Source organism: Lepidochelys kempii, chromosome 4 (assembly GCF_965140265.1).
Source record: "Lepidochelys kempii isolate rLepKem1 chromosome 4, rLepKem1.hap2, whole genome shotgun sequence".
In the NCBI taxonomy this organism is placed as follows: domain Eukaryota; kingdom Metazoa; phylum Chordata; order Testudines; family Cheloniidae; genus Lepidochelys; species Lepidochelys kempii.
The window spans coordinates 73,948,292-73,974,398 of NC_133259.1; the positions used below are offsets into that span (position 1 = coordinate 73,948,292).

The 26,107-nt window shown below is 45.4% G+C and overlaps 1 protein-coding gene and 1 long non-coding RNA gene across 2 annotated transcripts in view; one reads left to right on the forward strand and one right to left on the reverse strand.

Annotated features, from left to right (window-relative positions):
* Positions 1–11,642, reverse strand: part of ASB5 (ankyrin repeat and SOCS box containing 5) — a 59,868-nt gene extending 48,226 nt beyond the window's left edge. The window contains exon 1 of the mRNA XM_073341668.1: positions 11,413–11,642. Coding sequence (XP_073197769.1) covers positions 11,413–11,608 — 196 coding nt within the window. The 5' untranslated portion in view covers positions 11,609–11,642. The remainder of the gene's footprint in view (positions 1–11,412) is intronic.
* LOC140910539 (uncharacterized) overlaps positions 1–24,443 on the forward strand; it is a 93,635-nt gene extending 69,192 nt beyond the window's left edge. The window contains exons 2-3 of the long non-coding RNA XR_012158638.1: positions 21,773–22,155; positions 23,896–24,443. This is a non-coding gene — a long non-coding RNA (uncharacterized lncRNA). The remainder of the gene's footprint in view (positions 1–21,772; positions 22,156–23,895) is intronic.
* The last annotated feature ends 1,664 nt before the right edge of the window (positions 24,444–26,107 follow it).

Here is a 26,107-nt window from a genome sequence, read left to right on the forward strand (position 1 = left end):
TTAAATGTTTGATACTTGGCGCAATCTGGTTCACTCCAGAACCAGATTGCTCTCTTAAGAAGTGTTTTTGAGTGCCAGTCTTCTCTGGCAGGAGTGATTTAGCAGTGTCCAGAGAGGGCGATGAACTCCATTATGAAATATCTCTATTTCAATGTTTTACTCAATCTGGTATCAGATTTGTAAAAGGGAGCAGCCCCTAAGAGCCTCATTGTTCAGCAAATTATCGATTCCTAATCTACATTAAATACTTTGACACTACTAACTATATATAATCAAAGAAAAACAAAATGCCAAATGTTGGTGCCTTACACTGAGCAGTGTGATAAATAGGTATTCCATACAACATTCCTTTCATTACCAAATGACTATTGTATCTAGGAAGCTAGTAAAGGTGTTATATGGCTTTTATTAATAGAATTATGATCTGTGTGGAATGTGAGTTGAGAAGATGCCTTGTGCTTATTTTTCTCCCCTACCATCTGTTGCTAAATGATGTTATCAGTTGCAAATTGTTAGAATAGGGTAGTAGGAAAACATTACTCTGTTTAATCATTCACTATGGTTTAAAAGCAGTCAACCTTTCCAGACAGTGCATCTCCAAAAATGAACAACATTATTTCTGATTTATGACCATAGGGGAAGGAAAGGTGCGAACATACCTTAAAACTACTTTTGCATTCTTATGATCCTGAGAAGAGCTGGGGGGGGGCGGCTCCCAGTTTAAATCAGAGCAGTCTCAAGGATGTTCTAACTTTGCCTCCTTGGCACTTAGGTTTACGAAGAAAACCTTAAAAACGTGAACTGAGTGTAAACTGATTCAGCCTAGTCTACCTGATTATGCAGAGCCTGATGCAATCGCTCTGAAATGTATGAATAAACTCCATTCATCTCAGTAGAATGTCAACTTTTAAATTTTCATTGTTAGGCTTCTGTTATGCAGAGAGGTACTGGTGAGTGCTTGGATCACAAATCTCTTGGAGATTACATGTGAACAGCACCCTTCAATTAATCCGCTTTCACAAGATAGTCATACATTTTCAACCCAAAATTCTGCAGTGCATTAACATTTTAGGGGCACCTAGTTTAATGTAAAAACTAACCTGCAAAGAACTCCAAAAGAGAAATCAAAGAACCCACAGCCAGAAAAAATATAGCGTGAACCGAAAAATAACTGTGGAAATCTCCTACTTTAACTTAAAAAGAACACAAGTACTTGTGGCACCTTAGAGATGAAGTGGGTTTTAGCCCACGAAAGCTTATGCTCAAATAAATTTGTTAGTCTCTAAGGTGCCACAAGTACTCCTGTTCTTTTTGTGGATACAGACTAACATGGCTGTTACTCTGAAACCTACTATAACTTGTATCTGCAACTGATACAAGTTACTGATTCCTTTCTGCCCCAGTATGTCATGAGTACAGATGGTAAGAGATTTTTCATCAAAGCGGTTTTGCCTCAGAAAATGCTATTTTGAATCAATACAATTTTTTCACAAAACTCATCAATTTTGGCAAAAAATTTCTGATGAGACAAAAAAATAACTTTTAATTTAGGAAAATTTCATTTCAGAAAAATTTCAAAATCTTGTTTCAAAATAAAATTTCATTTTGAAATTTATTTAAACTTGTATTTAGTCTTATTATCTTTACATTATTCCATGTCATCAGTAGTAGTACATGTCATATCATGACATTATGAAATGATGTCAGGTCATAATATACACTACTAATGGCATGTTGTGAAATGTAAAAAATAAAATACAATAATTTTCAAAATGTTTCTGAAATGAAGTTTTCCTAACCTAGCATTTTTGGAATTTCCATTTTGTTAGTAACTTGAAAATATTATGGTTTTGTTCAGATCTGGGATGAAAACAAATTTTGATATTTTGAAATTTCCCATGAAACAGAAATTCCAAGTTCAATCAGCTGTAATCATGAGCCTATTTCCTGATGCAATCATTATAAAAGTAGAAGCCTCTCCCCGTCCCACCACACAGTTCACAGCTGCTGAATTTATATTCACTGGTGAGTTTTCAAACATTTACAGCTATTAATATTGCTTATATATTCTAATTAAGTGACCTCTTCTGTAGTAGTCTAAGGAAATAGTAAAAATATGGCTTCAGTTTTCCCTTAACAGATAGCTATGCTGCTTCTAACTTCAGCTATAGTTATCAAACCCAACCTTAACCAAAAAATTGGGGGGGAAATGTTTTGGGTTGACCCAGAATGGATTTTGTTTATTTGTTTGTTTTTCTTGGCAAAATGAAAAACACAAATAAAATGAAACATTTTGTTTAACCTAAAATGAAATATGGTGTTTTTTATCCCTTTAAAAATCATTAAATCTAGCTACATTTCAAAATTTTAGAATTTCTTTTGATTTTTCAGCTGAAACTATTTTCCAAATTCAACTATTTGCAAATATTTTGTCAACCCGAATTTGTATTTTTTGCAAACTGTTTGTCCAAAAATTATGCTCAGCTCTACATCAATCGCATAATTTATTTCTCTTTCCCCAGTTGTCATTTCTTGCTTTATTCTTAGCTTATGAGCTCTTAAAGGAAGGACATTCTGTTACTTTATATCCAGACAGTTTCTAGCACTGCACTGTAGGCACTTGTTAAGGAAAAGTTAGCACATGTGACTCCATTTTGGTTTGGGGCCCACCATTGTCTAAAAGCAAGCACATCATGCACCAGGAGGAGTGTTCCTTAGATACTGCATTCCTGTGAAAATCCTCCTCCTTGTCTCCAGCCTGCCTTGACTCCCGGTATCTGTTCTTTGTCTGTCCCTAACTCCCTGTCTCCTGGCCTTTGATGTGAGGCCTCCCATCCTTATAATAAAAGTTACTGATGCATCGCTTTAGGACCATGCTGTGTAAATTAACATACTAGTTTAGCACGAGGAATGCACCAAGCAGGGATAGGTGGTAGATAAGGGAAGGGTTTGTCTATTGGCTAAGGCTTCCGATGCACGAGGGCAACATGCTTTGCTAAAAGGTATATAACCTTTGTATAATCTGTATTCGGGGTCCCCTCCTGGCTAGCAGCAGGGCACCAGGATCGATCGTCATAAACTTAGTATCTTTGGGAACTCTGCAGTTGTGGACTTTGTTTATGTGCCTCAGCCTAGATTCGAACTGTGCGTGACCTATCAGGTATAATTCGTAGCATTTGTGTGCGTGTCCTACCAGGTGTAATTCATAGCATTTGTGTGTGTGTCCTACCAGGTGTAATTCGCAGCAGTTGTGTGCGTGTCCTATCAGGTATAATTCGTAACACGCTACAATAATAGAAATAACTGTTAGCTAAATTTTCATAGGTACTGAGCACCTGAGCTCTTATGTACTTCAGTGAAGTCAACAGGGATCTACAAGAATGCAACAATGTGCCCTCAGACAGTCACTTTCAGGATTGGGGTTTAATACTTTTTTTTTTTGTAGATGACCAGGCTAGTCAGCATTCAGCAAACTTTAGTTCATTTGCATGCTGCCATAAATTGCTTTGTTTTTCTGGTTACATCTTTAAAATGTAGTCTAAATGATTGTGATGCAAAGCCTTATCATTTTATTTGCTAACGAGCAGTGGGATATTTAACAATTAAATTGACAAAGTACTTTGTCAACATCTTATATAACTGATGAAGGAATCATAAGAAAACACAAACTATTAAAATGTTTTTGAGTACAGAAAAATAAAGAATGTATATTCTGGGATAATTTCAAGAACAATATTAGCAAATAGTTAAATGAAAACATAGTGTAATGCAGGAAGGTGCTAATGGCTGCCATGGAGCAGGTCTTTGATCTACAAATCACAGACCTGGTTAAAGTCAGTGGGTGTGCTAGCTACCCTTTGTTCTGGCTAAATAAAGGAACAGTTGAGCCCCTTTAACTAATGACACAGCTGAAAACAATAGAAGCCACTGCCTAAGGTAATGGTCCACATGACAAAGTCTGATGAGAAGTTCAGTTGTCTAGGATCAGGGGTTCCCTGGTTGCAGCAAAACTGTGTAAGAGACTTTCTGGATAGGAATCAGGAGTTGTTCTCCCTATCCAGCAGAGATATAGGGTGTACTGCACTGGTCCAACGTAAGACTGCTGCTTCGGGAAACGAGCCCATTAAACAGCCACCTCATTGTTAACCAACTGCAAAAAGGGAAAGGGCTTTACCAGCCACTGTAGAAATTTATCAGGAAGGCATAATTGACCCTTCAACTAGTCCTTGGGCCTTACCCATAGTTCTGGTTAAGAAAGAGATGGCAGCACTAGATTCTGTATGGACTATAGAAAACTAAATGAAGTATTCTTTATCCATTACAGTGAATGGATGATACCTTGGATGCTGTAGTAGGTTCAGTCTGGTTTTCCACACTGGATCTTAAAAGTGATACTAGTAAGTGGAAGTGGATCCAAAGCACAGGGAAAATACTGCTTTCGCACAAGGACAAGGCCTGTGACCACTTAAAATTATGGCTTTTGACTTGTGTCATGCAGCAGACACATTTGAGAGGCTTTTGGCTAAGGTATTGCATTGTATATTATTATACTTAGCCAAGGGCGCCGGACCCTTCATAAACAGGGGAGGGGCATGAGGCCCAGCCCCTCTGTGACCCCACCCCAGCTCCCCCTGCCCCCTAGCCAGGCAAGAAGCCAGAGCCTGGCTGGAGTAACACACACCCAGCCTGCTGTGGGGAGCCTCAGACCCTCCACCTGCCCTGGGTGGGAGGCCCAAGAGCAGCCCCTGACCCATGTCCCCGCCCATGGTAGGTGAAGGGTCCGGGGCAGCTCTCACCTCAGCCTAGCTCCGGCGGTGGCAGGGACTCAGGGGGCTGAAGAGCAGCAGCTGGGCCGAGGTAAGAGCTGCCCAGGGGGCCTGGGCCACTGTGGGGAGCCCCGGACCTTACACCTGTCCTGGGCAGCGCACCCCAGTGGGCAGGAACACAAGCCAGGGGTTGCTCTTGGACCCCCCACCCCCTGCCCAGATGGGCTGGAAGGTCTAGAGCTCCGCACAGCTGCCCAGGCTCCCCAGGCGGCTCTTACCTTGGCCTGGCTCCAGCTTTCAGCTTGGGTGGAAGAGGAGGGGAAAGGGTCTGGCGCCTGCCCTGAAATGTGGACAGGCCAGGCTCTATAACTTTCAAAAGTGGGAGGTCCATGGCCCCAACTGGCCCTCCTGTTCCAGCGCCCTGTACCTAGATCAGCAGTTCTCAAACTTTAGCAACCTGAGGACCCCCATTTTGATTAAAAAAAAATTGGGGACTCCCAACCCCCAGCCTCAGCCCTTGGCCCACCCCCTTCCCCAAGGCCATGTCCCTGCTCACTCCATTCCCCCTCCCTCCATCGCTCCCTCTCCCCCACCCTCACTTTCACCAGGCTGGGACAGGGGGTTGGGATGCGGGAGGGGGTGAGGGAGGCTGTGCTTACCTTGGGCAGCTCCCAAAAGTGACGGGCACATCCTTCTGGCACTGGCTCCTGGGCGGGGGGGCCAAGGCGTCTCCACGCGCTGCCCCTGCCCACAGGCACGGCCCCTGCAGCTCCCATTGGTTGCAGTTCCCGGCCAATGGGCACTGCGGAGTCGGCACTCAGGAGGGGGGCAGCACACGGAGACCCCCTGTCCCACCCCATCCCCCCGCAGGGCCGTAGGGACATGGTGATCGCTTCCGGGAGTGGCATGGACCCAGGGTCTCCGCGCCTCCCCCTCCCTCCCAGTGCCTCCTTTACCCTGGGGAACAGCTGTTCCTTAGCGTGAAGGAGGCGCTGGGAGGGAGGGGGAAGAGTTGATCAGCAGCGCCCGTGGACCCCAGTTTGAGAAACGCTGACCTATATAATATCGTGGTGCATGCTAAAACCTTTGAACAGGAATGGATACATTTACAAACGATCTGTGATAAGGCTAAGATTTTGTCACAGATATTTTTAGTAAAAGTCATGGACAGGTCACAGGCAATAAAGAAAAATTCACTGAAGCCTGTAACCTGTCTGTGACTTTTACTAAAAATATCCATGAGAAAATGGGAGCGCAGCCAGGCAGTTGTGGGGACCCGCTCGGAGCTCCAAGGTTCCCCTCCCACCTGTGAGCTCCAGGGTACCCCCACCAGGCAGCTAGGGTACCCCGCAGCTCCTGGCCAAGGCAGGCTGAAGTCACGGAGGTCACTGGAAGTCACGGATTCTATGATTTCCATGACCTCAGAGTAAAAATCATAGTCTTAGTGATAAGTTTAAGACTGCCAATCTAAAACAGAACCCAAAGAAATGTGATATGTTCCAAAAAGAAGGAACCTATCTTGGACACACAATCTAAATTCCCACCACTAGCAAGAAAACTGGCTGGCTGTCCACCAGGATCTGCAGAGGGACTCTACTGCCTGCTTCTGTTCCTGCAGTTCAACCAGACGCCTCAACATGTCTTCTTGGTCCTTCATAATCCTAAGCATCTTATCCTGTGCCACATGCTTTTGCTCATTGGAAGCTTTCCTGCTCTCCATGTCCATGTCTAACTTCTCGGACAGTGAAATCCTCCATGCTCTCAGCTCTGTGTCAGCTATCCTGGAGACATTCATTAGCTCGGTGAACATGTCCTCCCGCTTTCTTTTTCTCCTCCTTCTAATCAGCGAAAGTCTGCTTTCAGGTGTTGATGACATGCCGAAGGACACATTTCCAGCTGTCAGTCATGGGAAAAAATAAAGGTGCCATTGTACATGAATAAAATGTTTCCATAGCAAGGCCATTTTCATAAAAAAAAAATCCCTTATTACTCTAGGTGCAAGCCATAACATAATCAGAGTCCATAACTGTTCACTGTGCCGTTTTGCTGCTCCGGCCCTGGTGAATAAGCCCCCCCGGGTCCTGGGTGAGCACACTTTTAATGAAGTTTACGGCAGGCTCATGTCGGGAGTAGAGGTAGCTAGTCAAACAATGGCCCTTCCCCACAGCACCACGGGAAGTTGTTTATGAACAGGGCTGGGGGGAACGTTTTCACTCCCAAATTGTGGAATCTCTCATGTGGGGCCCCAGTTCCCTATCATCCATTTTAAACTACTTGCCAACCCATGCAGAGCACAGTAAAGGCACATAAGTAGCCGCGTGGTTTGGTGATCCGGAATGTGTGGGTGTGGGGTGGGTCTACATGTCCTTTTTTTCTTTTAAGAGCACTTTTAATGAGAACTTCCCTTATTTCCCCTTGGCGACCTTATGTGATATCAGTCTCCTGAGGGTAACAGAGGCGGAAAGGAAGGAGATGCTGCAAGTGTCTGGGTATAGACACTTACGATGCTATGCTGTGTACCACAAGAATGCCCGCAGAATTAATTCAGGAGTTGTGTGGGAAAGTGTCCTACCATGGTGGAAGAAATAAGACTGCCCTGCCCAGAAACCATCTGCAAAGGATTGCAGAGTATCTCTATGAAAGTTTCCTAGAGATAGCCATGGAGGATTCCTGGGCTATCCCAGTCCACAAAAACAGTCTTTTCCAGGGGCCACCCTCTGCATAGCTGGAGCAGCCTCTTGTAAGCAAAGAACCACAGCACCTTGCTTTTTCTGCAGTAAACATGCAATACCACCGAATGTGTGTGCCTGCTAAAGTTTAACTGGACTTTGATTGTAACTGTTTTCTCACCAGAGGTGCCTTCCCCAGCATCACGGTCGGCCACCATGATGTCCTGTGACCCACAGGGCTCCAGGGTTAAAAATATTTCCTTGCTCTCGGGGAGAATGGATCCATCGCTCACCCGTCTCCGATTCTCCTCCTCATCCACCATAATGTCCTCCTTGTTGTCCCTAGACTGAAACACCTGTGAGGTGTCCACTTTGCTTCTGGGGGTTGCTGGTAGGGTCATCCTCAAGAATTGCATGCAGCTCATTGTAGAACCAGCATGTGGGGGGTTCAGTCACCAGAATGACTGTTCGCCTCCCTTGCCTTCTGGTACTCTTGGCAAAGTTCTTTTATTTTCACACGGCACTGCTGTGTGTCCCTCGTGTAGCCCTTCTCCTCCATTCCACGAGCAATCTTTACATAGATGTCAGCGTTTCTTCTGCGGGATCAGAGCTCTATCCGCACACAGTGATGAGATCCACCACCTCCTGTGCAGACCAGGCTGGAGCGAGTTTGGGGCATGTAGTCTCCAGGATCAGCTGTGCTCAAACTGGTGTTAGGATATAGATATGCAGGCCTGCCTGTATAGGCCTATACTTTAAGAACTGTTTCCTGTGTACCTGGCTGCAGTGCAGCAGAGTTGAGAATGACCTCCAGGGCTTTCACAGATGAGCATCATGGGACATCACCTGGAGACCAATTAAGTTGAATTACACAACACTGCATCTGCACTACCTTGCAGTTGACCCATGAAAATCGAATTAAGCACTATGTCTCTTGCAGAGGTGGATTATAGAAGTCGACATTAGAGGCAATTTAGGTCGGTGTAAAGGACCTGGTAGTGTAGACACATACATTAACAAGTCGACATGAGGCGGCTTCCTTCTACCTAACTTTCTAGTGTAGACTAGGCCTAAGTATGGCCCTGAGAAGATGCAGAGAGACAGAACTCCTCAGGGCACAAAACTGACTGGAGAGGCTGACTGCTGTTGCTGCTGTTTGCTTGTACTGTGTTCAGGAAAACAGGACTGTATATATATTCTTTGTAAATAAACAGGATTTCACCAAGAATATACGTGACTTCTATCATCATTTCTGCTCTTAGAAGTAATCCTGCAAGGTCCCAAATACTGGCAACTGCTGAGGCCAAAGGAGCAACAATATCTACACACACGATAACCAAGGTTGCATATTAGTGACACCCATGTCTTTCCTGAAAAAAGTCATGGCAGTCCACTAATGAGCAATACTTTTTCCATGATTATTTTCATACAAAAGTGGCTCAATTATGTCAATTTGGTGGAATATGAGATTTTAAAATGGGATAAAACTTTGTGTGCTATGACTTTTCATTTTCTTTTGTAACTAGAATCATGACTTTACACATTTTTGCCCTGAAAAATAACCAACCTTGGGTACACTTCACCATGAAGAAGGGGAAAACTAGGCATAATCATCTAAACTTATAGGCCTTGGCCCTGCAAACACTTAACTAGTTAGTGCTACATACCTGAGCAGTCCCATTGAATTCAATGGGACAACTATGAGAACAAAATAAGCATGTGAATGTTTGGAAGATCAGGGCCAAAGTTAAAGAATAATCCAGTTAATGGGAACTTTATAATAGACCTGATCCTTCTCTCATTGAAGCCATTTTTTGAAATGAGAGTTTTACCATTGACTTCACTGGGAACAGAACTTAAATCTTATTTTAGGACATTAACTTTGCTATTTGAAATGGATGACTCAGAAAAGAAAAAGTATTTTTAATTTCTTATTCACATTTGACTTCTAGAAATAGAAATTTGTTCAGTCTGTGACTACTGTAATTTATACATGCATGTTTATATTTTTGAAACTCTGATGCTGAGCACCCAGATGAAGCTCAGAAGTCCCAAAGCAACATATGTTACACATTTGTTATTTTTAACTCAGAGACTACCTTCCATTTTTTTAACAAGAGACCTGCTCTGTTTACCACAGCCCCTCACTATCTATCTCCTTTCATTAAAACAAATCCACTTTCACCAAATTTAACATCACTAAACTTAAATTACAGAATTCAGTCACATTCTCCCCCACTAACCTCCTGGGAATAATTATTTTTTTAAATTAACCCAAAATCACCGTTAAAGTTGTGTTGCAGACAAGAGCTAAGAAATCCAAAGTTAAGGACGACATATTGTTCTGAACAAAAAACAATGTTATATAAAATAACTGCTCAGTGCAACAATGTGAATTAAGGACATCATTACCCTTCACCTTAAATATACATGTTCTTTGAGGCCTTTTTTTGGGTCCATCAACTAGTGACATATAAAAAAATAAACTGAAAAATAGAAAGTCCATCACGTGGAACCATACTGACACCCCCCCACACCCCGCCCAATGGGTCACTTGCAGAATTGGGACCTTTAGATCAGCACAGACCTCTTTGCCATTTGAGCTAACAGTCACTTTCAGCAATAGTAAATCATTATCCTATATGGACCAGCCATATAGGAAGATGCAACCCGTATTTTGGCAGTGGATTTCACAGATGTTTGCTGATAGCAAAGGAACAATAAGACTCAGGACTCTTGAGTTCAATTCCAGATTCTGTAGGGGAGTCTGCTATGACAGTTAACTATTCTTACCCTATTCCTCCAAGCCTGATTCCTTCTACCCCTATTCACTCCAGCCTGACCCAGTCCTCCTCTCTCACCCAGCTCCTGTTTCAGTCCCTCACAAGCTCCTCACCCCACTGCATTCAATTCAGCATACTTCCTTTCCCTCCATGCTACATGAGTGCTTGGAGTGACCCCAGACAGATATAGGAGCAATTGCAGGGACACATCATCTCTGAAGTCCTGAGCTGAGCAGGAGCATGGTCATTCACTCTGTGGGGATGCTGCAGATGCAGTCTGGTGGGCACATAGACTGTGGAGATAGAACCTGCTTAGTACAGATGGACTCTTTGGAGAATAATGCTGCCAAACTAACAAATGTTTGCTTGAGCACATTCACACTGCAATTTTCAGAGGCTTACAACTTGGCCAAATGTGGGTGGATTTCTATGAGGATGCTAAAAAGCCCATCTCTGACACCTGGGTGACCTTCCTGCCAAATTTCAAGTCTGTATTCTAAAGCATGAAGATTCTAGAGTGTCTCAAAGAAATGGTTGTAATAATTTTAACATGGGCAAAGCAACATATTTTTGTTCTCAGAAATGTATGAACTGATTTTGTTGAATTGTTCTAAAAAACTTCCTGGGTCAGATACCTGGCATAGGAAATTTCAGCTCAATAGTTAAAGTTTAGGAGTATGTATGCAACTGAAAGTAGGGTCTTGTAATGGGAAGTGTTAGGCAACCTTAACTATAGGAGTCACTAGCAGAGCTGCCTATAATAATTCAGATTTATACAGTACCTCACATTAATCTACAATTTATAAACTATGTTTTCTAATAGATATTAGAAAGTCATTGCTCTGGAGTTTTCCTTCTTATACATTTTTTGTTATAAACTATATCAAACATATAAAGAGAGCTAACAATTAGATTTTCTGACCATAGTAGAACAGATTCTGCTACCCATACTCATAACGTGTGGAGCTTTTCACAGAGAAAAATTCTAGTTAAGGTAAGGATGGAAGAATATGGCCCAATATAAACAAACTAACACTGTTGTAATACGAGCTATCTTATATTGGGGGGAAAAATCACACACAACTTGGCTTAATGGAAATATTTTTTAAAATCACATGAGCAGTTAAATGATTAACTACAACAAGAATAAACCAATGGCAATAAACTAAGATACAGTAATAAGTACACACATACCTTGCCCTTGAGGAATTCCATAAAATTCATCAGCTATCCTTGCTGCCTCTTTACGGTTCCCTTTTACAATGTAGAAGTGACTGAGGATGGCAAGGCTGATTTTCACAAAAAGTTTAAAACAAAAAAGTGAAAGTATAGTAAAGTAGACATTGGATAGTTGCTGGGCAAAAGGGCGACTTTCCTCTATGACAGTCATTGCTGCACCAGAGTGTTTGTCAGTGTTTCGGTACAATTCTCAAATGTGTTGATAAGATCATGTGGCTCCAGTCAGGCACTCCTCAGTGCCAGGAACAGCTGGTCCTGAGGAAAGAAAATATCAGCTGGTCATGATGCTTGCTGCTCAAAATATGAGGATTATTTATACTGTACATAGTATTAAGTTCACTACAGCTCGTGCTGACCTGATGGTATTCAACTGGAGCGGAATATCCACAGAGTTTCTGACAGTGACAGTTTCCAAGATTCTTCCATTTAAAAGGTCTATTTCATTCCAGATTTTGCATTTTTATTTGTCTAGTTTTTTCTATTTTTACTTAAAAAACACTGTCAAAAGCATTATTTTAAGACTCGTTTGTTACTCAGTGTTGCCAACAAAAGCTCTTTGTAACCTTGAATATGAAATCAATTTTCCTCCAGATATGTTCTCTCTGTTCCTAATGTACATTTATTTGTTATTGTTAGGTTTCTAGGATATAGGACTGCTGCCATAAGTTTTTCTAATATCCTATCAGTAAAGCATTTTTTCTGAAATATATGGGCTTTGCAAACAGATAAGAAAATGAAAAGTAGAATAAATTTGGGCCATACCAGTTTAGTGGCTCTTTAATTCAGGAATGTCAGGAATAGTGACATGCTGCTCCAAAGTACCTGCTATGCATCTAGTATGTATGGTTTACATAATTTAACTGAAATAATAAACAGCTGACAGGAGAAACAAATTCTATATTGCTTTTACAGTTAGATCTGTTGCACAGAATATTTAAAAATTCACAGGAAAAAAACCCAGTAAATATACTATAGGGAATGATCCTGCACTGGCAAAGAGAGAAACTAGATGAGCTAATAAGTCTCTTCTATCTCTGATGTCTACGATACACATTTTTATTATGCTGTGCCATGTTATTTTATATCTGTGATGTGGCAGACTTACATCTTGACCTATTTTGAACACATTCCTTACATTCTTCAAAGATAACTGATTTGCTCATATACTGTAAACCCATTACTCACACTGATCAGCAGTTCCATTACTGTGAGTAACTGCTCACGAGGAAGCAATGACTTCACAATGTGAGACAAACTGAAGATCAGCAGGATAGCTCAAGATTCTTCTATAAGAGACACAATGCAAAAATAACATACGAGGACAGAACAGCTGAGGATCTCACCCTACTTTCTCTTTGTAAATTTTTTAATAAAAAAATGAATTAATATCTTTAAATGTGGTATGAAATTATCAACCCAAATATATACTGTAACTTCCTACTCTTTCAGAAATTTTAACAGAGGCCTTTTGTTAAATATATCAGGTCAGGTTACTCCTTTAATTTGCTCTAATTTGATGCACATAATATGGAGAGACTAATACCACTGACTGGAATCTGTCACACTGTAGTACGTGTGAACTTCCCCATATGATCTGCCAAGCTATATTAATCTTAAAACTGAAACACCTTTCTATTCCATTCCTGGCTCTTTTGCACAACAATTAAAAATCATACAGAATTCTATATGAATTTTAGAATGGTGGCAAATGTGGAGGAGAGACTAATGGCGTAATCCATAGCCCACTCAATTCAATGTAAAGATGCCCACTGACTTCAGTGACCTTTGGATCAGGCTCTTAGGCAGAACCACCAAACACATTTTCAGATGAAACTCAAAATAGAATGTCAATGCATATTTCCAGAGGAAAAATGGCAAAATAATGTATCTACCATACCACCTAGCTGCCGGACTAAGTTGTTAAAGTGAAAAGTGCAATGGCTTCTGAAAAAGGGTTGCCAACTTTCTAATGGCAGAAAACCAAATGCATTTGCCCAGCCCCTTTCCCAAGGCCCTGCCCATGTCCTGCTCCTTCTCGGAGGCCCCACCCATGCTCACTCCATCCCCCGCCACCATTGCTCGCTCTCCCCCACCCTCGCTCACTTGCTCATTTTCACTGGGGCTGGGGCAGGGTGTTGGGGTGTGGGAGGAAGTGAGGGCTCCATTTGGGGGTGCGGGCTCTGGGGTGGGGTCAGGGATGAGGAGTTTGAGGTGCAGGAGGGGGCTGTAGGTTGTGGCCGAGGGGTTCAGAGCCTGGGAGGGGGCTCCAGGCTGGGGCAGGGGTTTGGGGCTTGGAAGGGGGCAAGGGCTTCAGCTGGGGGTGTGGGCTCAGTTGTGGGGCCTGGGATGAGGGGAGTGGGGTGCAGGAGGGGGCTCCAGGTTGAGGCAGGGGGTTGGGGAATGGAAGGGATATGGGCTCTGGGCTGGGGTCCGGGCTCTGGGATGGGGCCAGAAATTACGGGTTCAGGGTATGTGAGAGGGGCTCCAGGCTGAGGCCAAGGGATTCAGACTGCGGGAGGGGGCTCAGGCCTGGGGCAGGGGATTAGGGTGTGGGAGGAGGTTCTGAGCTGGGGAAAGGGGTTGGGGCATGGGAGCGGGTGTGGGGTGCAGACTCCGGGAGGGAGTTTGGGTGCGGCAGGGGGCTCAGGGCTGAGGCAGGAGGTTGGGACAAGGGAGGGGTTTCTGGGTGCAGGCTCCAGGCATCACAGACCTCAGGCAGCTCCTGGGAAGTGGCAACATGTCTCTCCGGCTCCTAGGCGGAGGCATGGCCAGGAGGTTCCGTGTGCTGCCCCCAGGCGCCACCACCCATAGCTCCCATTGGCCACAGTTTAAGCGCCACAGTTCCCAGCCAATGGGATCTATGGAGCCAGCGCTCTGGGTGGGGGCAGCACATGGAGCCCCAGTGGCTGCCCCCAAGCCAGAGGGACATGCCGGCCACTTCCCGGGAGCTGTGCAGAGCCAGGCAGGGAGCCTGCTAGCCGTGCTGTGCCGCTAACCAGACTTTTAATGGCCCGGTCAGCGGTTCTGACCAGAGCTGCCAGGGTCCCTTTTTGACCGGGTTTTCTGGTTGAAAACCAGACACCTGGCAACCCTGTTCTGAAATCTAATGTGTGAAGAAACCTCTGTGGGAAGAGGGGCGGGAGGAGAATGTCTGTTTGAGAATAAATGTCAAGCCCTTTCTCTGCTTGGGCTTTTAATTTTATCTTAAAGAGAGCAAAGTTTTATGTTTTTTTCTGAAGAAATTTGAATGTATGCAAAATCACAGGAATAATTAGAGAAAGCAATGTACAAATAATGCATTTTATCTAGAAAATTATACTCTGAAAATATACTTCAGTTTCTTCTTAAAGTTTGTTCATAAATATTTCAGCAACCAGCTAGCATAAATATTGCTTTCCTAATAGTATAGTGAGAAGTGTCGGTGAGTATTTGGGAAACTGCCAGATGAAAATCCCTCTTTATATTTGGCATATTGTTATCTGACACTGAATTGAAGTGACATGTTTTCCATAGGGATAAATGTGCACTATGTTCCTAACCACAGCTGCCAATTTCCGCTTCAATCATTAAGAAACAGAAATTATATTTTCCTTAATCATACATCCAGTGTTTGATGTTTCATACTCTCTTCCTCACCTTTTCATGGTGTTATAAAGAATGTATTCAATCAGATAATCAGTACTTATCAGTAAGGCTGCGAGTCTATCATGGAAGTCATGGATTCCGTGACTTTCCATGACCTCCATGACTTCTGCAGTGGCTGGTGCTGGCTCAGCAGCTTGGGTGAGTGGGAGGGGGCTCAGTGCTAGGGGCAAGAGGTTGGGGGCACTTAACTTGGGGTGGGGGGCTCCCCAGCGCCCACTGGCATGGCCCCCCTGCAGCTCCTAGGCGGTGGAGGGGCCGGGGGGGTTCTCCGTGCCCCATGCTGCCTGCATCTGCAGGCCCCGCCCCCACAGCTCCCATTGGCTGTGGTTACTATTTAATGGGAGCTGCGGCAGCTGGCACTTGTGGCGGGAGCAGCAGAGCCCCAGCCCTGACCCCTGCCTCCGCTGCCTAGGAGCTGTAGGGATGCAAAGCCAGGTAGGAAGCCCCGCCAACCACATCAAACACCCCCTCTCCCCCAGCACCAGTGAGGGTCCTGGGTCATCTCCCCCAGCACCCGCGCCACCACCAAACCCTCCCCCCACCCCACCCCCTGAGCACCTGCAGTCCCCCACCCAAGTTTTAGTCAGGGAAGGTATTTTTGGTAAAAGTCATGGACAGGTCACGGGCCCATGAATTTTTGTTTACAGCCGTGACCTGTCCATGACTTTTACTAAAAATACCCATGACTAAAACGTAGCCTTACTTATCAGTACTTACACAGTTCAATGGTCTGAAGCACTTCTGTTTTTCCAATTCTCCATTCAGAACAACGAAGAAGCACAATTTGCTGATGAAGAGGATTGTTTTCCTCCTGGTGGAGCTTTTCAGTTTACTCTATACAGTTGCACCCCAGGTGTACTCTCTATCATCCCAGCTTCTCCCTAATTTCAAGCTCTACAAAAAACCAGAGTATTCTGTTAATAAGCAAAAATCCAACCACAATAGCTATTAACTATAGATGGAGCTAGTAGTGACATCTATAGTTAAAGTTGCCTAACACTTTCCATTATAACACCCTGTTTACAGGTGTTTGTAACTTTTCCAAATTTAAACTGTTGGCTTGGAATTTTCCATGCTGGAATTTTCCATGCTGCCTCAGACTGAATTTTTTGTGAAAGTCTCAGCAAAAGCAGCTTAGCTCATTGCAAGAATTTTTCTTGCAGCTATTTCCTCTTTTGCTATATTTTGTTTTTAAGTGTTTCTATTGAATATTGACAGGTTTCAGAGTAACAGCCGTGTTAGTCTGAATTCGCAAAAAGAAAAGGAGTACTTGTGGCACCTCAGAGACTAACCAATTTATTTGAGCATAAGCTTTCGTGAGCTACAGCTCATTTCATCGGATGCATACTGTGGAAACTGCAGAAGACATTATATACACAGAGACCATGAAACAATACCTCCTCCCACCCCACTCTCCTGCTGGTAATAGCTTATCTAAAGTGATCACTCTCCTTACAATGTGTATGATAATCAAGTTGGGCCATTTCCAGCACAAATCCAGGTCTTCTCACCCCCCCCCCCACAAACTCACTCTTCTGCTGGTAATAGCCCATCCAAAGTGACCACTCTCTTTACAATGTGTATGATAATCAAGGTGGGCCATTTCCAGCACAAATCCAGGTTTTCTCACACAATGCCATCCACAGCCTCAGAAACAACTCTGACATCATAATCAAAAAGGCTGACAAAGGAGGTGCTGTTGTCATCATGAATTGGTTGGAATATGAACCTGCTTGGCAGCTCTCCAACACCACTTTCTACAAGCCATTACCCTCTGATTCTTCTGAGAGTTACCAAAAGCAACTACAGCATTTGCTCAAGAAACTTCCTGAAAAAGCACAAGATCAAATCCGCACAGACACACCCCTGAAACCCCGACCTGGGATATTCTATCTACTACCCAAGATCCATAAACCTGGAAATCCTGGGCACCCCATCATCTCAGGCATTGGCACCCTGACAGCAGGATTGTCTGGCTATGTAGACTCCCTCCTCAGGCCCTACGCTACCAGCACTCCCAGCTACCTTCGAGACACCACTGACTTCCTGAGGAAACTACAATCCATCGGTGATCTTCCTGATGACACCATCCTGGCCACTATGGATGTAGAAGCCCTCTACACCAACATTCCACACAAAGATGGACTACAAGCCATCAAGAACAGTATCCCCGATAATGTCACGGCTAACCTGGTGGCTGAACTTTGTGACTTTGTCCTCACCCATAACTATTTTACATTTGGGGACAATGTATACCTTCAGAACAGCGGCACTGCTATGGGTACCCGCATGGCCCCACAGTATGCCAACATTTTTATGGCTGACTTAGAACAACGCTTCCTCAGCTCTCGTCCCCTAACACCCCTACTCTACTTGCGCTATATTGATGACATCTTCATCATCTGGACACATGGAAAAGAAGCCCTTGAGGAATTCCACCATGATTTCAACAATTTCCATCCCACCATCAACCTCAGCCTGGTCCAGTCCACACAAGAGATCCACTTCCTGGACACTACAGTGCTAATAAACAATGGTCACATAAACACCACCCTATACCGGAAACCTACTGACCGCTATTCCTACCTACATGCCTCCAGCTTTCACCCTGACCACACCACACGATCCATCGTCTACAGCCAAGCTCTGCGATACAACCGCATTTGCTCCAACCCCTCAGACAGAGACAAACACCTACAAGATATGTATCACCTGCGGAAGTGAAGAAACAGATTGATAGAGCCAGAAGAGTTTCCAGAAGTCACCTACTACAGGACAGGCCTAACAAAGAAAATAACAGAACGCCACTAGCCGTCACATTCAGCCCCCAACTAAAAGCCCTCCAACGCATTATTAAGGATCTACAACCTATCCTGAAGGATGACCCAACACCCTCACAAATCTTGGGAGACGGGCCAGTCCTTGCCTACAGACAGCCCCCCAACCTGAAGCAAATACTCACCAACAACCACATACCACACAACAGAACCACTAACCCAGGAACTATCCTTGCAACAAAGCCCGTTGCCAACTGTGCCCACATATCTATTCAGGGGACACCATCACAGGGCCTAATAACATCAGCCACACTATCAGAGGCTCGTTCACCTTCACATCCACCAATGTGATATATGCCATCAGGTGCCAGCAATGCCCCTCTGCCATTTACATTGGTCAAACTGGACAGTCTCTATGTAAAAGAATAAATGGACACAAATCAGGTGTCAAGAATTATAACATTCATAAACCAGTCGGAGAACACTTCAATCTCTCTGGTCACGCAATTACAGACATGAAGGTCGCTATCTTACAACAAAAAAACTTCAAATCCAGACTCCAGCGAGAAACTGCTGGATTGGAATTCATTTGCAAATTGGATACTATTAATTTAGGCTTAAATAGAGACTGGGAGTGGCTAAGTCATTATGCAAGGTAGCCTATTTCCCCTTGTTTTTTCCTACCCTCCTCCCCTCCCCAGACGTTCTTGTTAAACTTGGATTTATGCTGGGAATGGCCCACCTTGATTATCCTACACATTGTAAGGAGAGTGGTCAGTTTGGATGAGCTATTACGAGCAGAAGAGTGAGTTTGTGTGTGTGGGGGGGGGGGTGAGAAGACCTGGATTTGTGCTGGAAATGACCCACCTTGATTATCGTGCACATTGTAGGGAGATATTCGCAAAAAGAAAAGGAGTACTTGTGGCACCTTAGAGACTAACCAATTTATTTGAGCATGAGCTTTCGTGAGCTACAGCTCACTTCATGTGTTTCCACGGCATGCATCCGATGAAGTGAGCTGTAGCTCACGAAAGCTCATGCTCAAATAAATCGGTTAGTCTCTAAGGTGCCACAAGTACTCCTTTTCTTATTGTAGGGAGAGTGGTCACTTTGGATAAGCTAGTACCAGCAGGAGAGTGAGTTTGTGTGTGTGTGTTTTGTGGGGGGGGTGAGAAAACCTGGATTTGTGCTGGAAATGGCCCACCTTGATTTTCATACACATAGTAAAGAGAGTGGTCACTTTGGATGAGCTATTACCAGCAGAAGAGTGAGTTTGTGTGGGGGGGGGGGGGGTGAGAAGACCTGGATTTGTGCTGGAAATGGCCCAACTTGATTATCATACACATTGTAAGGAGAGTGATCACTTTAGATAAGCTATTACCAGCAGGAGAGTGGGGTGGGAGGAGGTATTGTTTCATGGTCTCTGTGTATATAATGTCTTCTGCAGTTTCCACAGTACGCATCCGATGAAGTGAGCTGTAGCTCACGAAAGCTCATGCTCAAATAAATTGGTTAGTCTCTAAGGTGCCACAAGTACTCCTTTTCTTCTCTTGAATATATTACTTTTAGATACATTCTTTTAAAAATTGCATTTGCACCTATGTATTACAGCTTTGAGAAAATAACTTCCATCATCCTCTATTGCTTTAAAATGTCTTTTTTCCAGTTGATACTAAATTTAAGTGAAGAACAACAACATGAGTTGAATATATTGCCATTTTCCATAATAAGTTTTTTTTTCTCTCTCTCTTAAACAGTCACCTCTTCTTGTTCCCTGGGCCAGACCAGTTGCCAGCTCATGCCAAGGCCTGTCGGCTTCATTGAACACTGACAAATACAGGAGTACCTGTGGCACCTTAGAGACTAACCAATTTATTTGAGCATAAGCTTTCGTGAGCTACAGCTCACTTCAGAGTGCCACAAGTACTCCTGTTCTTTTTGCGAATACAAACTAACACGGCTGTTACTCTGAAACTGACAAATACGTATCTGGAAACCAGTTTGGCTCACCTATGTGTTAGTATTGTTAAAATAGGTATTAGATTTATAAAAATGTCTGCAGACTTTGTGAAATGCTTGTAGGTTGCTGCATGTATTACTCTTATTTATAACATCTGTTCCCTATGTTATAAGCTAGTGTTTAAGTGTTTGCTCTGTACCTATAGAAGTGTTTGCTCTAAAACTGTAAACCTCACAATCAGGAGAGAATAGGGTTGCCAGACGTATGGTTTCTGTTCAAAATCCATTTGGCAGCACAGCAGAGGCCTGGGGCTAAGGCAAGCTCCCTGCCTGCCCTGGCTCCACGCAGCTCCCGGAAGCAGCTACCCGATCCTTGCGGCCCCAAAGCGCATGGGCGGCCAGGGGGGCTCCGCGCACTGCCCCCACCCCAGTGCCAGCTCCACAGCTCACATTGGCCGGGAACTGCGACCAATGGGAGCTACGGGGGCAGCACCTGCAGGCACAAGGGCAGCGCACGGAGCCTCCCTGGCTGCCCTGAGTCTAGGGGCTTCCAGGACCTGGCGGCCATTTCCCGGAAGTCACAGTAAGCACTGATGGAACCCCACAAATGCAACCTCCTGTCCCAACCCTGAGCCTCCTCCTACACCCCAAATCCAACATCCCTGGCCCCACCCCAGAGCCCACAGCCCCATCCAGAACCCTCACCCCCCCTGCACCCCAATCCTGCCCCAGCCTGGAGTCCCCTCATGCACCCCAAACCCTTCATCCCCACCCCCACCCCAGAGCCCCCAGCTGGAGCCCTCCCCTCAACCCAACCTCCAGCCCAGAGTCCCCTCCTTCTCCCTAAACCCCTCATCCCAGGCCCCACCCCAGAGCCCACACCCCCATCTGGAGTCCGCACCCCCTCTCGCACTCCAAACCCCTCAGACCCAGCCCAGAGCCCCATCTTGCACTCCAAACTCCTCACTCTGGCCCCACCCCAGAGCCTGCACCCCCAGCAGGAGTACTCACCCCCCACACCCCAACCCTCTGACCCAGCCCGGAGCCCTCTGACGCACCCTGAACCCCTCATCCCTGACCCCACACTCCCAGTTGGAGCTCGAACCCCAACCGCTTGCCCCAGCCCGGTGAAAATGAGTGAGGGTGGGGGAGAGCAAGTGATGGAGGGAGGGGGGATGGAGCAAGCGAGAGCAGGGCCTTGGAGAAGGGGCAGGGCAGGGGCAGAGCCACAGGGCAGGGGTGTTTGATTTTGGGCCATTAGAAAGTTGGCAACCCTAGGAGAGAAGCATTACCAAGTATGAAATACTAGCTTATCACAATTAGTGTCCTCTCCTCTCTAACAAAAGAAGGCCCATAGACACCAGACAAGCCACTGTGGAACATCAGTGAATAAAAGACTTTGTTGATTGCTCTCCCCACTCATGAAGGTCTGGTCTACACTATGGGGTTAAGTCGAATTTAGCCGCGTTAGGTCGATTTAAAAATGACTGAGTCCACGCAACCAACCCCGTTCCGTCGACCTAAAGGGCTCTTAAAATCGACTTCTGTACTCCTCCCCAATGAGGGGAGTAGCGCTAAAATCGACCTTGCTGGGTTGAATTTGGGGTAGTGCAGATGCAAATCAACGAAATTGGCCTCCAAGAGCTATCCCAGAGTGCTCCATTGTGACCGCTCTGGACAGCACTATGAACTCCGATGCACTAGCCAGGTACACAGGAAAAGCCCCGGGAACTTTTGAATTTCATTTCCTATTTGGTCAGTGCGGCAAACTCAGCAGCACAGGTGACCATGCAGTCCCTCAGAATTGCAAATGAGCTCCAGCATGAACCAAAAGGGAGACACTGGATCTGATTGCTGTATGGGGAGAAGCATCTGTGCAGGCCAAACTTTGATCAAAAAGAAAAAATACAAATATATTTTTCAAAATCTCACAGGGCATGTTGGACAGAAGCTACAACAGGGACACACAGCAGTACCACCTGAAAGTTAAGGAGCTCAGGCAAGCCTACCAAAAGACAAAGGAGGTAAACGGTCGCTCTGGGTCAGAGCCCCATACATGCCACTTCTATGATCAGCTGCATGGCACTCTGTGGGGGACCCTACCACTACCCACCACTGTCTATGGACACCTGCAAGGGGGGAGTCTCATGCAACAGGGAGGAGGATTTTGTGGATGAGGAAGAGGAGGGGGAGGAGAATGCTCAGCAGGCAAGCGGTGAATCCATTCTCCCTGACAGCCAGGACCTTTTCGTCACGCTGGAGCCAATACCCTCCTAAGGTGGGATCCCCGACTCTGAAGCTGGAGAAGGCACCTCTGGTGAGTGCACATTTGTAACTATAGTACAAGGTTTAAAAGCAATAGGGTTTAATGTTTGATTTGCCCTGAAGAATTGAGATGCATTCACGGCCAGTACAGCTACTGGAAAATTCTGTTCATATGTCTGGGGATGGAATGGGAATCCTCCAGGGACATCTCCATGAAGCTCTCCTGGCATGTCATAAATACAAAGGGAAGGGTAAACACCTTTAAAATCTCTCCTGGCCAGAGGAAAATTCTTTCACCTGTAAAGGGTTAAGAAGATAGGATAACCTCACTGGCACCTGACCAAAATGACCAATGAGGAGACAAGATACTTTCAAAAGCTGGAAGGAGGGAGAAAAACAAAGGGTCTGTGTCTGTCTGTGTGATGCTTTTGCCGGGGACAGAACAGGAATGGAGTCTTAGAATTTAGTAAGTAATCTAGCTAGATATGTGTTAGATTATGTTTTCTTTAAATGGCTGAGAAAATAAGATGTGCTGAATAGAATGGATATTCCTGTCTGTGTATCTTTTTGTAACTTAAGGTTTTGCCTAGAGGGATTTTCTGTATTTTGAATCTAATTACCCTGTAAGGTATTTACCCTCCTGATTTTACAGAGGTGATTCTTTTTTACTTTTTACTTCTATTAAAATCCTTCTTTTCAGAAACTGAATGCTTTTTCATTGTTCTTAAGATCCAAGGGTTTGGGTCTGTGGTCACCTATGCAAATTGGTGAGGATTTTTACCAAACTTTCCCTAGGAAGTGGGGTGCAAGGGTTGGGAGGATTTGGAGGGGAAAGAGGTTTCCAAACAACGCTTTCCTAATAAATAAACCCAGATAAACGTTTGGTGGTGGCAGTGGAAGTCCAAGGGCAAAGGGTTAAATAGTTTGTACCTTGGGGAAGTTTTAACCTAAGTTGGTAAAAGTAAGCTTAGGAGGTTTTCATGTAGGTCCCCACGTCTGTACCCTAGAGTTCAGAGTGGAGAAGGAACCTTGATATGGCGGTACTCTGAAAGCCTTTGCAGAAGGTTTCTGGGGAGGGCTGCCTTATTTCATCCTCCACGGTAGGACACTTTACCACGCCAAGCCAGTAGCAAGTATTCTGGAATCATTGCAGCACAAAGCATGGCAGTGAATGGTCCTCAGTTTTGGTCACATTCAAGCAACATTTGGTCTATATCTTTCTGTGTTAGCCTCAGTAGAGTGATATCATTCATGGTCACCTGGTTGAAATGGGGAAATGTTTGTAAGGGAACAGTGAAAGGACCCCATTCATGCTGGGCTGTTTGCGGTTGGCTAAAAGGGATCATCCCAGAGAATAGCCACGCGGTGGGGTGGGGGTAGGTGTGTGCTGCATATCCACCCGAAAACCGCAGCCCCTCCTTTTAAATGTGAAACCCAGATGGGTTGGGTTTCACATTTAAAAGGAGGGGCTGCGGTTTTGGGAAAGGTTTTTTGCTTGTTCTGGGAAAGGAGGGTGCTGCAGTTTGAGAACATTCCCACATGTTATGAAGGTGTAAGAAGCCAACCCTATGTACCAAAAGGCTTACCATGGCTGCCTGGAAACCGAATTCTGTTGCCCAGCCATGTGTGATGTGTCACCATAGCAGCAGGCGCTCAATATAAAAGGCAAAATGCGACCTTGTACCTAAAGCACATGTGCTGTGAATTGCTTGATTCACTGTGAAAGAGTCTCCCTTTTGTTCTCAGAAATGTATCATCTTAAATTTTACTCTCCCTTTTTATCTCCCCTCAGGTGCAAATGTTTCTACGCTCCCCCTATCATCTCTCTCCCTGAGGTTATCACAGATTAGAAGGCAAAAAAAATGCACTCGCGATGACATGTTTTCCAAGCTCATGCAGTCCTCCCACACTGATAGAGCACAGCTTCATGCATTCAGTGGCAGAGGCCAGGAATGAATTAAGTGAGTGCAAAGAGTGGAGGAAACATGCGATGCTGAGGCTAATGGGGGAGCAAACAGACATGATAAAGCAGCTATTGTGGGAGCAAACTGACATGATGAAGCATCTGTTGGAGCTGCAGGAAAGCCAACAAGAACACAGACTCCCGCTGCATCCACTGTATAACCGCATGCCCTCCTCCCCAAGTTCCATATCCGCCTCACCCAGACGCCCAAGAACGCGGGGAGGGGAGGCTCTGGGCACCCAGCCACTCCACTCCAGAGGATGGCCCAAGCAACAGAAAACTCCCATTCAAACAGTTTGATTTTTAGTGTGGCTGCAATAAACAATGTGGTCTTGTCCTTCCCTCCTCCCCCACCGCACCCAGTCTACCTTGTCCATTCTCTCTTTTTTTAAAAAATTAATAAAGAAAAAATGCATGGTTTCAAAACAATAGTTACTTTATTTCGAAGTGGGGAGGGGGTCAGCTTACAGGGAATTAAAATTAAAAAAGGGGGCGGGTTTGCATAAAGGAGAAACACACACAACTATCCCACCAAAGCCCGGCCAGTCATGAAACTGGTTTTCAAAGACTCTCTGATGCGCAGCGCGCCTTGCTGTGCTCTTCTAATCACCCTGGTGTCTGGCTGCTCAAAATCGGATGCCAAGCAATTTGCCTCAACCTCCCACCCCGCCATAAACGTCTCCTCTTTACTCTCACAGATATTATGGAGCACACAGCAAGCAGCAATAACAATGGGAATGTTGCTTGCGCTGAGCTGTGACCTAGTCAACAAACAGCGCCAGCGAGCTTTTAAATGTCCAAAGGCACATTCTACCACCGTTCTGCACTTGCTCAGCCTATAGTTGAACTGCTCCTTACTACTGTCCAGGCTGCCTGTGTAAGGCTTCATGAGCCATGGGAGCAAGGGGTAGGCTGGGTCCCCAAGGATAACTATTGGCATTTCAACATCCCCAACGGTAATTTTCTGGTCTGGAAAGTAAGTCCCTTCTTGCAGCTGTTCAAACAGCCCAGAGTTCCTAAATATGTGAGCGTCATGCACCTTTCCCATCCATCCCATGTTGATGTCAGTGAAACATCTCTTGTGATCCACCATTGCTTGCAGCACCATTGAGAAGTACCCCTTGCGGTTCACGTACTGGTTGGCAAGGTGGTCCGGTGCCAAGATGGGGATATGCGTTCTGTTTATCGCCCCGCCACAGTTAGGGAACCCCATTGCAGCAAAGCCATCCAGTATGACCTGCACATTTCCAAGAGTCACTGGCCTTGATAACAGAACGTCAATGACTGCATTGGCTACTTGGATCATAGCAGCCCCCACAGTAGACTTGCCCACTCCAAATTGATTCCTGACTGAGCGGTAGCAGTCAGGTGTTGCAAGCTTCTACAGGGCTATCACCACTCGCTTCTCAACTGTCAGGGTGGCTCTCATCTTGGTATTCCTGTGCTTCAGGGTGGGGGAAAGCAACTCACAGAGTTCCAGGAAAGTGGCCTTAACGCATGAGAAAGTTTCACAGCCACTGGGAATCATCCCATACCTGCAACACAATGCGGTCCCACCAGTCTGTGCTTGTTTGCCTGCCTCTGCTCACTCCATCCCCCCTCCCTCCATCGCTCGCTCTCCCCTCACTCCCCGCTCACTCACTCATTTTCACCGGGCTTGGGAGGGCGTTGGGATGTGGAAGGGGGTGTGGACTCCGGGAGGGAGTTCGGGTGCAGGAGTGGGTTCTGAGCTGAGACAGGGGATGGGGGCACAGAAATGGGCTTGGGGTGCAGGCTCTGGGCAGCTCTTGTTGGTGGGTTTGCGGGGGCTCCAGGAGGCACTGATGTCAGGCGGACCCTTAAATAGAAGTCACACCAGCGCTGCCCTGGTATTTTCTGGCCTCAAATGCTGCTCTATCTGCCATGAATCCTGGATACATGGCTGGGCCAGAACACTGAGGACAAAAGTTTTTCCTGTTCTCTGGAATGCAAGGGGTGGGGGAGAGGGAGAGAATTCCACGCAAGTGACACACACACATATGCCCCTGGCTCGCTGCACCCC